Source organism: Cannabis sativa, chromosome 4, assembly GCF_029168945.1.
Source record: "Cannabis sativa cultivar Pink pepper isolate KNU-18-1 chromosome 4, ASM2916894v1, whole genome shotgun sequence".
NCBI lineage: Eukaryota > Viridiplantae > Streptophyta > Magnoliopsida > Rosales > Cannabaceae > Cannabis > Cannabis sativa.
Genome location: NC_083604.1, coordinates 63,811,362 through 63,827,079, shown reverse-complemented (window position 1 = coordinate 63,827,079; position 15,718 = coordinate 63,811,362). Strand labels below are relative to the sequence as shown.

Genomic DNA, 15,718 nt, shown 5'->3' with positions numbered 1-15,718 from the left:
TTAACAAATAGGGCAAAGTGGAGTTTCAATACAACATCTTTCGTTCAGAATTGGCCTGATAGGTAGCGCGTTAGAAATGATGCTCCACCACAGAATCTTGTGATACTCAAGAGTTTTACGGTTCCAAAGTTTATTCTAGAGGGAAGAAGAGACCACACAGTGAGGAGCCTGCTTAAGGGCTTGGGTTAAGTAAGTAGATTTACTAGAGAATTTCCCAGTCTTTTCCTTAGTCCATATCCAAGAATTACTCCCCCTACAAGAAGGCTTCCCCCTTTTCAAAATCATTGCAACAGTTTCAGGCTCAAACAAATAGTGAAGCCACTACTACAAAATTGGCTTTTCCCAACAATTAAAAAGATGGTCAATTATAAAAACTGTTGGAAAAAGTAAGCGGAGGTTTTTCCCAACAGTTTAGAACTGAAGCAAGAAAACTGTTGGAAAAAACATGTGTAACGGTGGAGAACCGTGGGCAATACTAAATATTTTTTTTTAAAAAAAAAATAATAATAAATCCCAACAGTTTATAACTGTTGGGAATACTTAATTTTCCCAACAGTTATAAAATGTTGGGTATACTATATTCCCAACAATAATTAGGGCCGAATATATTAAAAAAAAACTGGCCCTATTTCCAACATTATATATTAATTTAATTTTATTATAGTTTTTAATTTCTTTTATTTAATGGGATATTTAAGTCCTTTTCTATTTTGTAACCCTAGTAGCTTTAGAAAACCCTAGCAGCCACATTATCTCTATCTTCCTTATTTCTCCTTCTCCTCATCCCTCTATCTATCTCTGCGTGTACAGCCAACAACCATGGCCTCTTTGCTTGAAGAAACCCAAAAATACACTCACCTTTCTCTTTCTCTTCCTAGCAGCTACTATTTTTTTGTCCCCTTTTCTCCTTCTCCCTCTGTCTCTCTGCGTGTACCACGACGGCAACCATGGCCTCTCTTGTCGTCGACAGCTAAAACTCCCCCCTCTCGATCCGTCTTTCTCTTCTTCGGTCTTCAATCTCCACAAGCGGACAAGCACCCTTCGTAACTCCGGTCTCCACCAGCGGTCTTCAGTACGTCGGACGTTCAGAAAGTCCTCTTCTCCTTCGGGGTTCCTAACTGACGGTGGCGGTTTGTAGTGGCTGACGGCGCGGTTCCATTATAAGCTAGATCTGATTTTTTTTTTTTTTTTTTAGAATTAAACTAGATCTGATTTGTTTTTATTGTTTTAGGTTTTTTTGTTCCAAGTATGTTTATACCAATTTGTAAGATTTTGTATTCTGATTTTATTTTCTCTATAGATTAAAGTAAATGTATATGTTTTTGATTGTAATTAACATTTAGATTTTATGATAATTAGTATTCAAATATTCAGATTTTATGTAAATAAAATTTATATTTTTTGTTAAAATTTAATTGATGAAAGAATTCTCTTTATGTTAATTACTATTTTAGAAAAAATAATATATTATTAATAATATAAAATCAGTTTCCCTAAAAAAAAAATATAAAATCGGATTAAATAGAAGTTAAATATATTACCAGAAATAAAAAAAATAAAAAAAAATACTTTTGCCAACAGTTGTTAACAGTCATTTAAAGTAATTTTTCTCAACAGTTATAAAACGTCATTTAAAACGACTTTTTCCAACAGTTATAAACCGTCTTTTAAAGTTCAGTATTTTTATGACACCCACATAGCCAACGGTTTTAGGAACCGTTGTGAAATAATATAAATGACAATTATAAACTGTTGGGAAAAGTTAATTTTGTAGTAGTGAGCTTATAGAAGTCCTAGTCCCCGTCCTCAGTCAAAAGATCAACTACCCAATTATAGCCAAAGGAAGGATTGCCATTGGAATTTGGAAAGAATCTATTCCCGTGAGGAACCTAAGGATCATCCCAGATACTTTTGGACTTCCCATCAACAATCAACTTACAGGCTCCTTTTTGAATCGTGGATCTAGCCTTAACCACATTCTTCCAAAACTAAGAGTCTGAATCCTTGTAACTATAGTGAAAGAAGTTATTACCCCGTAAGTACTTTGCTTTTAGAATCTTACAATATAACGAGTCACTTTTGGTCAGTAGATTCCAAACCCATTTGGCCAGAATAGCTTGATTCATCTCTTTTCTTTTATGGAAGCTCAGACCACAGACTTAGGGAGGCACAACTTATCCCGAGCCTTGAGATGGATCCCATGATTTTCCTTTTCAAATCTCCACCAGAAGTCCCTCACCATACCATCAATTTTAGTCACCATTCGACTAGAGAGCTTTGTGGTTTGCATAGAATACATTGGCATGGTGAGACCCACAGACCTGATAAGAGTCGCCCGACCAGCCTTAAAAAGAGTTTTTACTTTCCACCCTTAGAGTTTTGAAGAAAGGTTCTCCATTATAAAATTAAAATTGGCTTCTTTTTGTCTAGACCAAAACAGAGGAAGATCCAAGCATTTAATATTACCTTCTGGCTCATTAATGCCTAGCTAGTCTCTAATGTCTCTTTTCATCCCATTTGGGGTATTGTTACTGAAGAAGATCGAAGTTTTAAGTTTGTTGACATGTTGTCCTAACCAAGAATAGAATTTTTCCACACAATGCTATAACCCTTTAGCCTCTTCAATATTTGCACGCCCTACCAGGATAATATCGTTTGGAAAGAGAACATAAGATATGGTAGGGCCTCCTACTCAACTTAACACCTTTGATATCACCTTTATCAACAATGCTTTCTATGAGTCTTGAAAGAATTTTAGCTGCCCAAATGAAAAGGTAAGGAGAGAGTAGATCACCCAGACGAATTCCACAAGATGAGAGAATTTTCCCTACACGACCTCCATTGAGACATACATTAAGGGAGAAAGTTGAGATACACTGATTGATCCAGTTGCAAAATGTCGTCGGGGCCTCAAAACTTTGCAACATATTGTCAAGGAAGCTCCAGCTCAGTTTTTCATAGGCATTAACGAGATCAATCTTAATGGCAAAAAAACCTTCCCTCCCTTTCATGAAAGAGTGGATTATTTCCTGTACAATCACATTGTTATCTTGGATGTTTCTTCTGGGGACAAACGCCGCCTAAGTTGGGCGAATCAGTCGAGGAAGAACCGGTTTAATCTTATTAGCAATGATCTTAGAAATGACCTTGTACGTAGCATTCTAGAGAGAAATATGTCTAAACTGGCTAACCCTCTGGGATTAGTGACTTTTGGGATCATCACCAAGTTTGTAGCATCAAAACCCTTGTGCATAATACCAGATGTGAAGAAACCATATCACAAAAATCATCCCCCACTTTGTCCTAATAGTGTTTATAGAAAAGCATAAACATATCATCTGGATCTAGGGCTTTATGACTCCCCATCAAAAAAAGAGTGTTTCGAATCTCAATGTTTGTTGGGAGTTTAACCAGATCTTCTTGCTCTTCTGGGGTAAGGCGGTCTTGCATTAGGCCGTCCAGCAAAGACACTTGAGACAAACGATGCTCGAAGAAAATCTTACTCCAAAAATCAGTGAATTCGTCTAGTAATCCACTCATCATTGTTGTCCATTATACATTCAATAGTATTACGCCTACCTCTAATGGTAGCTGACAGAAAGAAAAATTTGAAACTTTTGCGAATAATTAATCAAATTAACAAAGTATATAGATATTTGCAGTTGTAAGAGGGTCAAATTGAATTAAATTCATCTACTTGTGCGAATAATTCAAAAATCAAAAAGTAAATGATAATTCAATTGAACTTTTATACATCAAATTGAATTAAAATAACATACAAAATACCATAAAAAAAATTTAATTATAAAAATAATATGCCCAATCAGTCAGCATATACCTGATTAAAATTTAATACATACCAAAATCTAAAAATTATGAAAATTATCTCAGATCCTATCTCTTGAGTATTCCAATAACTAGTTACCTTTTAAATAAAAAAAAAAATATGTATAAAAAATCTATCTATATACATATTGCCATTATCGAAAATACTATTTTTAGAAATAACTTTTTAGTCACAACATAAAATTTTTATAAATGATGAATATATTACTTTTAGCTACCATAAATATTACTTGTCACTAGCTAAAGAGAAGTATTTAGATACAAGTTATCACTAAATTAATTTTAATCACAATACCTCTACTCAAATTAAAATATTTACAAATATATAAATAATATTAAATCTGAAAAGACAAATACTTATGTATTTTTACCCCAATATTTCCTCTAACAATTATGTATTTTTAGTAAAATTTATCCTAATTCTACCTAAATTTGGGCAACATAGCGACTGTAATCGGATGTTCCTAAAAATTATAAACATGCGGAAAATAATAATCAAAACACGCAAAACAATACAAAACAAACGAAATGACATTAACAATTCAAAAATTATCCACTCATCCGACCGTAGTACATGTATTTACAGAACCTACTTCATTACTGATAAAAATTTAAGATATTCAAACTCACTAACATGCATATTATATCCATCAGACCGCACTACAATTAATAGCAAAACTTACTTCACTATAGATAAATATCTAAGATATTAAAACTCTACTAAATATTTTTTTAAAAGGTTTAGTAGTTATACCTTTATCCAATAAAGCTAGCTACTTTTGCGCTCTTTAATCAACACCAAGAACCTATACCTAAAAAAAACTTTAAAATATGCATCAATAGTTAATTGAAATATTTAATTGAGACTAATCAATTTACACAAATTCTATAAACATATTACATAAACTTATCTAATTAAACAATAATATACTAAAAATGAGATCACTCGAAGAACCACTGATAAAAGAGGACTTTGTTGGACCATCGAGAAAATCAATTAACTCCTAAAAAATTTAAACATTAACAATTTAAACTAAATAATAATAATAATAATAATAATAATAATAATAATAATAATAATAATAATAATAATAATAATAATAATAATAATAAGGGGCTTTTTCATTTTTACTAGGGGTGTTCAACAAAATTTACAAACCGCCCAACCCGAATAAAACGTCTAAACCAAACCGAATAAACCGACAAAAAATACAACTCGAAATAATACAATAAAAATCCAAACCGCCCAACGAATATATTGGGTGGTTTACAATTATTCTAAACCGTCCAATTAACCTGAATAAATTGAATCAAACTGATTTATATATTTTTATAGAAGTGTATATATATTATATCACATAAATTACATTTATTAGTTAAACTATTTTGTATTTAAAGTTTAGACATTTTAGTGTGTAACTTAAAACTTAGACTTTATAGTTAATAATTTTTATTGTATTTGGATATTGAAGTTAAAGTTTAAAATCTCTACCATATTTTATTACTTTTTTTTAATTGTTTTATTCAATTTTTTTATGTTTACACAGTTATATTTATCTTATATTAAAGTTGTTAAAATTAATTTAAACTATAGTATTTTTTAACTTAAAATATAAATAATATATATATATATATATATTTTTTTAAATCTAATTATTTGAATAGTAGAAACTAACAATAATAATTATAAAAAAGAGTGAAGAACGGTTTGGACGGGTTAACTGACGAAATCATTGGGCGGGTTGAACTTTCTCTAATTTTTGATTGGGCGGGTTACGATTAAATATTTACAACCCGATATTTATATTGGGTTGATAAAAATATGCTATAACCCGACTAAACCGACCGACGTACACTCCTAATTTTTACACTTCAAAATAGTTTTTTTTTTTTTTTTTTTTTGCTTTTTTAAGGAATTCTACATAGAAACCTCTATTACAACTAGCACTGCAACCTAAATTGCAACAAAAAATCGTATAGAAACCCCTATTGCAACTAGCGCTGCAACCACTTTAAAAACCCAAACCGTAAATTTAAAAAAAAAAATTAACAAAATAGTATATAGGGTAATTCCCCTAATAATAATAATAATAATAGAACTTTTCAAACACATTATATATTCATATAATAAATAAACATATACAAAAAATATTATAGATTATACCATATATATACTAAACTTTCTTTACATATAACAGTAAGATATATTAACTTAAAATAAATCAAATAATATAATTTTTCCCTAAACTATAAAAAAAATACACTTATAAAACTAATTATTCTTCCCACTAACAAATTAGATAAATTATTTATTTATCTAATTCTAAAAAATAAAATATACATATTTATATATATGGGTGCATTCTTAATGGGTAGTACCCATTAATGGGTAAAATTAGAAAATTTTGAGTTTTTATACTTAATTTTTCTATCTAATTAAAAAAATCTCTCATTTTTATATCATATGGGCTGAGACTGTTCCATTGGTAAAAAAAAATTAAAAAAAAAAAGTTTTTAGCAAGAAAAATAAGAAAAGAAAAAGTTGAGTTTGAGTTAAATATTTTTGTATGAACATATTTTTGATATTGTGTAAAAAGAGATATTTTTTGATATTTTTTTTAATTAAGTAGTTAAATTAAGCATAGAAATTCAAATTTGTGATTTAATTTTTCATTATTAGATCAAAATTCGATGGTTTGATATTTTTAAAATTAATATTTATAATTAAATTTGTTTAGTAACCATTCATGGGTAATACCCATAAAGAAGTGTTCCTTATATATACACTTAAATTTCTACAAATATATAATAAAACCTAAATATAGATATTTATAAATTAATTTATCTATTAATTTACAAATATATTCTTTAAATTCTAAATATTTAAATAAATAAATAAATATAAATAAGTTAATGTAGCATCGAGACGAAGAGGAGCGGAGGCAGTTGGGTGGTTGGTGGTGGGTGGTGGTGGTTTTTGTTGAGTGGGAGAAACAGAGAGTGACAATTTGAGCTAGAGAGAGAGAGAGAGAGGAAGGAAAACAACGAGAGCAAGAGAGAGAGAAAGAAAGGTTTGTGTGATGATGGGTGGTTGTTTTTTTCAAATGGGGAAAAGGGGAGAGCAAGAGATTGAGTGAGAGAGAGAGAGAAGGGGGGGGGGGGGAAGGACGATGAAAATGAGAGAGAGAAAATGAGGTCCTCATCAATGGTGAGTGGTGGTTTTTGTCAAGAAAATGGGATTTGGTGTTTTTGGCAAAGAGATAGAGGGATTTGGTGTTTTTGGTAGAGAGAGAGAGAGAGAGAGAGAGAGAGAGAGAGAGAGAGAGAGAGAGAGAGAGAGAGAGAGAGAGAGAGAGAGAGAGAGAGAGAGAGAGAGAGAGAGAGAGAGAGAGTAGCTGGGGTATTTCAGGGTTTTCTTCGTATGAAAAGACAAAGGAGTAGTTGTTGGGGGTTTTATTATGCTCGGGGTATACGTGACGGTTTAAAACTGTCGCAGATTTTTCTCACGAGTGTTCTAAACCATCAAGAATATCCAATTTTTTTCGGCAATTTGAAACTCTTATTTAATTTTATTAGGAACAGTCTCCGAAAAAAATATTTTGAGGACAGACAGGAATACCCAATTTTTTAGTAGTGTACACGTATTTACAAAAAAAAAAAAAATAAATAAATAATTGAGAACCAAACTATACAATAGAATGTTAAGTATATCATACACATATTTAAATAAATTTAGATTTAAAAGTTAAACCTGATTAAAATAAATTTAGAAAACAAAGATGATGATGTCGACAGTGGCAACAACATCATCTTGGAAACGGCAATGCCAACATCTCAAGGACAACTATGACGACAATGGGTACATGGAGACGATGATATGGCAATGAAAACTATGAGATTGAATTTTATGGCTTATGGTATTAATTTACATATATGATTAAATTTTGTAACTTATTAATTCCTCCTAACTCCACAATAGATTTAAAATTGAACTCTCAATTACATAGAACGCTCTATACACCAAATATATAAATACTATGAATTATCCATTATTATAATCTAAATAATCAATGACCCTCGATAGACGGTTTACATCGAATTAAAGATAAATTTACTGTTTTACCCTCTGATGTATTTTATCCTTAAAATACTTAGCTCCATGTAAATGATATTTTGATAAAATAATAGCCCTTCTATTTATATTGTTTAGCCTAGCTAAGATCTAAGGAAGCTATCGCTTCACTTCTAAATAGTTATAGAAGCTACAAGTTCTATATCTATGATTAACACTCCCACTTAATTGTATTATCGAGTTTCTAAAATGTAAGTATGAATTAGTCCTACCGGTAACTAGTAATGAACAAGTCAAAGAACCTGTATATTACAATTAAGTTAAAGCTTAATCATGTCAAGGTTAGATCAATTGATTTAAAATCAACTAAATGAGATTGACTTAGAAAAGATATAATGGTAAGTTTATGATATCTTTTCACTGTCAATATCGGTCAAGTCTGATGTATAGTTGATATATCCGATACAAGTTTACTTTACTAATGTTGAGGAAAAAATTACACTTATCCAATTGTAAGCAAAACACATCACTGATTATCACGTCAGTGTAATTTCAGTGCACTGATATATCATGAGACTTAATAGTTTTGAAGCATATAATTATAATTATCTTTCACTGTGTAGACAACACTATACATAATCATGGGTATAATAACTATATATTTGAAATTTAATAGAATTATATATTAAACATATAATCATGAATCTTGTGAAATAAGCAACATAAAATAATTTTTGAAATTTTATTAATTAGTAAATAAGATTATATTAAATTGAGTTTTATTTAGGATATAAAACTCCAACAAGCTCCCACTTATACTATTATAAAATTAGAAGTGCATTTCAATTAATCTCATCTTCTTGATGTGTTGATCAAATGTAGTATATGTTATTATCTTTGTAATAGGATCTGACATATGTGTTATCACGAAGTAACACTATCAATTAATCCAAGTCAAAAATAATGCCAACTTTAGATTCTGAATAATTGTCCAGTAACCTTTAGGGCAACTTTAATATTCAGTATGACTAGTAGAGTTATATATTCTAAATTGGCTTTTACATTTCTCTAAAACCACTGCTCCATCCCGAAAGTAATCATCATCTCAGATGTAGATTTTCTAGCATTAATAGAAATTTAGAAATATGGGTTGGTGCTGCCTGAAGGGTTTTATAAACACCATCCTTATAGACTAACACATAGATCCTCTTTTATTCTTAAAATTTATTTTATTGTCTTCTAATATTCCTATCTTGGATTAGACTGATGCATGCTCACGACTCTCATTCAACAACATGTATCTGATCTAGTGCACACTAACTCTTACATAAGACCTCTTTATTGGGCTTTGTGCCCTAAATAAAACTCTATTTCAATGTAATCTTCTATATTCATTTATCAATAAAAAAAATAGATGTATTTTTACTTATTTAATGTTTTATTATGTTCACGTGATCTTTTAGTTATTTATTTGATTTATAAATTCATCTAAATCCTTATCACATTGATATTCTTGTTTATTGTGTTGTCAACACAGTGAAAAATAATCAAGATTGTGTGATTAAATGTATTCCTATGATTTATCAGTACACAGGGTTTAACTGATAGGAGAATCTACAATGTAATTTACTTGCACCTTGGATAAGTGTTATGTCATTTCCTGGGTATTGGTTAAATTAGTAAGCTTGGGTTGGATGTATGGAGTATGCATCAGAAGGGACCGATATTGAACTTGGATAAGATATAATAAACTTACCGTAATATCTATTCAATTTAATATTACCTAGTTGATCTTAGATCAAATGATCTCAATCATGGGATGGTTAGGTTCTAGTTCAGTTACATTATTTGTGTTCTTCAATCTATTCGCTAAAGTCGACCAATGGATCTTCTCGTGACATATAGATTAAGGACATGGTAGTTTAATTGAGTGGGAGCGCTAATCATAGATACCAAATTTATAGCTTCTATTTGGACATAGAAGTAAAACGATAATTTCCTTTGATCTTGGATTAATAGAGATAAATGGTTGAGTACTCATTTTAGTGATTATATTAGTTCACTGAAATATCATTTATATGTAGCCAAGTATTTTAAGGATAAAATATATTGAAGTGTATAATGGTAAATTTGTCCTTACTTAGTGTAGATCATATATAGAGGATCATTGATTATAAGGATTATAGCAAATGGATAATTCATAGCGTATCTATATCGTGGAACATATAGAGCGTTCTATATAATTGAGAGTGCAATTCTAAATCTATAGTGGTGCAAGGAGAAATTAATAAGTTAGGGAATTTACTTGGTAAATTCTGGGTCTCCTTATTGGAAGTTCGGTTATATAGGCCCATGGTCCCCATACTAATTAAGGCAATACTACTTGTAAGACTTATTTAATTGATTTTAATTAATCAAGTATAATTTTAAATTACAATATGTCTTATTTATGATTTTTTCACTAAGTTATGACTTGATTGTGAAGAATAAGGATTTTAAGGTTTATTTGTTAATTAAGAGACTTTGTGGAGTCTAATTAATAAATAATATAAATGATAAATTTATTTGATCATTAATTATAATTATTAAATAAATAATTTTAGCATTTATATGATTGAAATTGGAATATATGACATCTGTGAAATAATAGATAAATGGTTAAAAAAAATAGCAAAAATATAATTAGTGGGGCCCACTCTCATGGTCGGCCACTATAGGGATTATTTAGCTATTATTTTATCATTTTTTTATTCCATATAATTCAATCCTAACCCTAAGTGAATTAGTATAAAAAGAAAAAAATAATCTCATAATCCAACTAATGACTTTAAACCTAGTTTACATCTTATCAGACAACTAGAGAGTTTTGACACTTCTTCTTCTTCTTCCTAATTTTGAAATCCAAGAGTGTTCATCACTTAAAACTTTGAGCCTTAGTGATTGAGTGCATGCTCACCCATAACAAGTTAGTACTCAATCATAATGTGTAAGATTGTGAAGAATCCAAACAACTGAAGGAGTGTCAGGCTCAGATCTTGATTATACTCTGCGACAGAAAGGAACAAAGGTTAGAAATCTGAGTGGAAGGAGTCATTTAATTCCGCTGCAACCAATGTAAGGTTTCTCATACTTTATATGTGTTTAAGTTTTATTGTTTTAGAAATTCATATTTAGGATGTTAAAAATATATTTGTTAGTAAATCTAGGTCCTGGTAAAATATAATCCAACATACACTGACGTGACAATTAGCGATAAAGTTTACTTACACCTTGGATAAGTGTTATGTCCTTTCTAGGACATTGGTAAAGTATGCTAGTATTGGATGTATAGAGTATACGTCGAACTGGACCGATATTGAACTTGAATGAGATATTATAAACTTACTGTTGTATCTATTTAAGTTAATATCACTTTGATCCTAGATCAATAGATCTTAAACCTGAGATGGTTAGGTTCTTGCTTAACTGAGTTATTTATGTTCTTTGAGTTATTCGTTAAAGATGACCAATTGGATCGACCCAATACTTACATCTTGAGAACATGGTAGTACAATTGAGTGAGAGTGCTAATCATAGATACGAAATCTATCACTTTTAATTGACATAGTAGTGAAATGATGATTTCATTCGAGCTTGGCTTAATAGAGATAAATGAAAGAGCTCTTATTTCAGTAATTATATTAGTTTATTGAAATATTATTTATAGAAAGCTAAGTCTTTTAAAGATAAAATACATCGAGAAGTAGAACGGTAAATTTATCCCTACTCGATGTAAATCATCTATAGAGAATCTTTGATTATTTAGATTATAACAATAGATAATTAATAGCGTATCTATATCTTGGAACATATAAAACGTTCTATATAATTAAGAGTACAATTTCGAATCTATAGTGAAGTTAGGAGGAGTTAATAAGTTAGAAAATTTACTTGGTAAATTTTGAATCTACTTATTGGAAGCTTGATTATATAGGCTTATGGTCTCCAACACTAGTTGAGATAATATTGGCTTGTAGACTCAGTTAATTGGTCTTAATTAAACCAATTAGAATTCTAAATTAGACTATGTCTTATTTATGAATTTACACTAAACAAAGACTTAATTGAGAAAAAAATAAGTTTGGAAATTTATTTTTTAATTAAGAGACTTTGTTATAAGGTCTAATTAATAAATAGGTTAAATAGCAATTTTATTTGATAATTAATTATAATTATTAAATAAATAGATTTGACATTTAAATGTTTAAAATTATAATATAGTATTTATGAAAGAAAAGATAAATTGTTAAAATAAAATAGTAAAATTATAACTAGTGGGGTCCAACTATTCATAAGTCTATTCTGTCAAAAAATTGAAAAGAGAGGCTCCTCTCTAATTTTTGAGTTCTCTCCTCTCTCTAAATTTCGTCCTTATAGTGATAAGAGTACATTCTCACTCTTATCAAATCAATCATAGTAGGGAAGATTATGAAGAATTTCAACACCTGAAAGAGATACAGGTTTAGATCTTGTTATTACTCTCCGGCTGAAAGGAATAAGGATTAGAGCTCTGAATGGAAAAAAAAAAACTATAATATTTCGTTGCTACCAATGTAAAGTTTTCTAGAATTTTATATGTGTTTAATTCATTATTTTAAAAAATTTATATTTAGGGTGTTAGATTATAAAATATAATCAAACATACTTGTTAATAAATTTAGATTTTGGTAAAACAACTGCCAACACTAATGGTGCATTGTAACAATGCTATAAAAATAATAGTTTAATAAAATATGAAAATAGGCTTACCTTTCAAAAAATTTATAACAAACGAACAAATGCCCTTAAAATTAATAAAATGAATGACACTTAATTTTTAAAATAAATATAAGATTTACCAAACCTAATCCTTAATGTTTAATATAAAATCACATAATCTCATTGGATAAATACATATATATGTAGCATGATGCAAAAACATATAATGTTCAATTTTTACATATATAAAAGATAATAATGCAAAATTTGATCTTTGCTTATTTTTCGTTGTCAATTAAGCTGAGTAATTTGGTTGGAAGCTTTAAAAGAGCGTTAAAGTTAGAAGTGAAGGAAAAATAGAAGTGATGTTTTCTCTGTACGTAACAGTGTAATGCATGTTTTGTATAGTGGAAAGCAATACGGCAAATAATAGTTTGATGCAAAGAAATAAATACTTTCCAAGTTTGGTTTTTCTGGTTATGAAATAGTCCCGTGTCTGAATCTCCATTTGATCAGATCTTTATTGTATAATATTCCTTCTCCCCTTTGATTAGCCATATTGGCACATTTTGGGAGGCACCTCACCAGTGACCACAAATAATATTAGATCCATTCAAATATTTTATTGCCAAGAAATGTTTCTACTACTCCACTCCAATTTCTCACAAATTCCATGTCACAATTTGGCAATGAAAAGTAATACCAGAAGAATATTAAATAATAGTACATAAACACAAATGTGTAGTGCTGAGCTGAACAAGCTCCTCGACTGCAACTGCAAAGGCTAGTTAAAAGCTTAAATCTTAATAAAAGAGTTCAGTGGTGCACATTTCTTAAACCATATATAATCCTAATTAGTTAATCACTTACATTGCATAATCGATTGTATTATATTGTGTCAAAATATCAATAATAGTTCAATTCAAAGAATGTAGTCACACATTACAAATTTGAAAGCCTGCCTGGATATCAACCACAGTTATTTATGCTACCAAAACAACTGATAGAGATTATTGAGTGAAGAAATGAATGATAAAGAATAAAAAAGTAATCATTCAATGGAAAATAATAATGTATAAAAATTGGCATCATATATACAATTCTAAATGATTCAAACGAAAGATAAAAAGAACCTGGTGTATCAAAATTCAGTCGGAGACCCCAAAACATCTTGTAGAGTGAAACCCTGAATTGGGCATCCGAACCCATCGAGAAGGCCCTCGAAAAGCTCATCGTCATCCCTGAAACTCATTCCATCATCCATATCCTCATCCCCTTCCCTACCATTCAATATTGGCGTCTTCCCCTTCTCGCTTCGATCACCATCGTCCATTACCGCCGGCATGTGCCCCTCGAACAGAGCCATGTGACCGAAGAGCTTGTCCTTGCGCGAGAAAGTGGTCCCGCACGTGCATCGCCACCGAACCTCTCCGCAATTCTTTATATGGCTTTTCAAGTCCGCCAGAACTGAGAATTTCTTCTTGTTGCAACGATTACAGGAGTACATCTTCGGGCAATGGCTCCGCCGGAAGTGATTCTTGGCACAGATAGCTGATTTCAGAGGCCGGAACTTCTTGTGAGTCTTGTTTCGGTTGCAGCCGACGTGAGGGCAGGAGAATCGGACCGGACCTTTCCGATCCGGTTCGGTGATTCGTTCAGCCGGTTTGCTCAAAGCCTCTGGAGTCTTGTACTGGTTACCGTGCGCCCTCATGTGCATCCTCAGATTCGCATCTCGCTTAAATCCTTTCCCACAGATCTCACAAAAATGGATATGTTCGGCGAGCAATTCGACTGAATCGAGCTCGACGACCTCGAAATCTCCGTCACCACCGTCAATTTCTTCTTCCTTCTTCGTTTCCCCCTCGAACGACTCTGCTTTCACATCTACGATTGGTTTGGAAACATCGGAAGCAGCGGCAGAGGCAGCGGCGATTGGGACCTGAGATAGAGCAATAAGCGCCGAACCGTCGTTGATTACCTGTTGAATAGCGGAGAAGATCTCTGTGGAGACCATAGTCATCTGGCCAAAGCTGAGAGAAGCGTTGGCGTTGACCGATTCCGATAAGAATCGATGTACAGATTCCATTCTCTCTTGGACCGAGAAAAGATTCGCGAGATGGAGTTGAGGATTGGAATTCACAAACGGAACCTGGTGAGTAAAATCGCCTGAAAATTCGTCCGGAATATGAATGGGTTCGCCGGGAAATGACATGATTATTCCCAAGCGGTTGTAAGAGAACAGTACAGTATACGAGTGTGGTTAAAACGACTGCGTATTGTGTCACGTGTATGGATATAGAATAAGAGTGAGAAGTTAACCTTATCATATAGGGAGAGAGAAGTTAATATATAAGGAGACTGAGATAACTACTAACTACACTAGTTAAACCTCCCACGGTGTTTCGGAAGACGAGGTCTTTGTCTTTACTTTTAACAAATATTTTATTATAAAATGTGGTTTCCAACAAAAACAGAGGCTTGTTTTTTTATTTAAATAATAGTAATAACATTTTTTATGGGGCAGAGACAGCAGGGAAAAAGAGTAGTAGCTTCCATGGATATGAAATCCGAGAAAGAGTACTTACTTACTCAATTTTGATTACTTCTTTAATTATTTTTACTGTGAATAGTAGGTATGGTTGAAAGATGAGTGTTCTTGTTGTATAACAAGACATGGACAGTCTAAAGATCGACCAACATTCATGTATTTACCAAAAACAAAACAAACATTCGTGTATTTAGGGGCTGCGCGCGCGGACAGTTAAATTGAGCGCGTTGAAATTTAAATGGCAATGACATCATATTAAATTTAAAGCATAATTACGTAAGTGTGTTAAAAATATTTATCACCAAAATATAAATATTTTATTTTATTTAATTTTTTTAAGCAACTTTTGACATATTCTATTTTAAAATATTGTAAAGTAAGTAACTCTAAAAATTATTAAAATAATATTATTCAATATATATATTAAATAATTAATTTTTTTTTTTAAGAGTGTCTGCCGTTTGTGTGCTCGACGGCAGTTATTTTGTACCACTTTCTGGTTTTTCCTTCCTGAT

The 15,718-nt window shown here is 31.0% G+C and overlaps 1 protein-coding gene across 1 annotated transcript; it reads right to left on the bottom strand.

The window, feature by feature from the left end:
* Window positions 1–10,500: 10,500 nt before the first annotated feature.
* Window positions 10,501–15,133, bottom strand: LOC115714922 (protein SENSITIVE TO PROTON RHIZOTOXICITY 1). The gene is made up of 2 exons (XM_061114289.1): window positions 13,789–15,133; window positions 10,501–10,964 (listed from the first exon to the last, which is right to left on the bottom strand). The coding sequence occupies exon 1, from the start codon at window positions 14,865–14,867 to the stop codon at window positions 13,797–13,799; it is 1,071 nt and encodes a 356-aa protein (XP_060970272.1). The 5' UTR covers window positions 14,868–15,133; the 3' UTR covers window positions 10,501–10,964; window positions 13,789–13,796.
* Window positions 15,134–15,718: the final 585 nt, after the last annotated feature.

Bases quoted from the DNA above. Each gene is read 5' to 3' on its own strand.
- LOC115714922 (XM_061114289.1), bottom strand. From the start codon at position 14,867: ATGTCATTTCCCGGCGAACCCATTCATATTCCGGACGAATTTTCAGGC.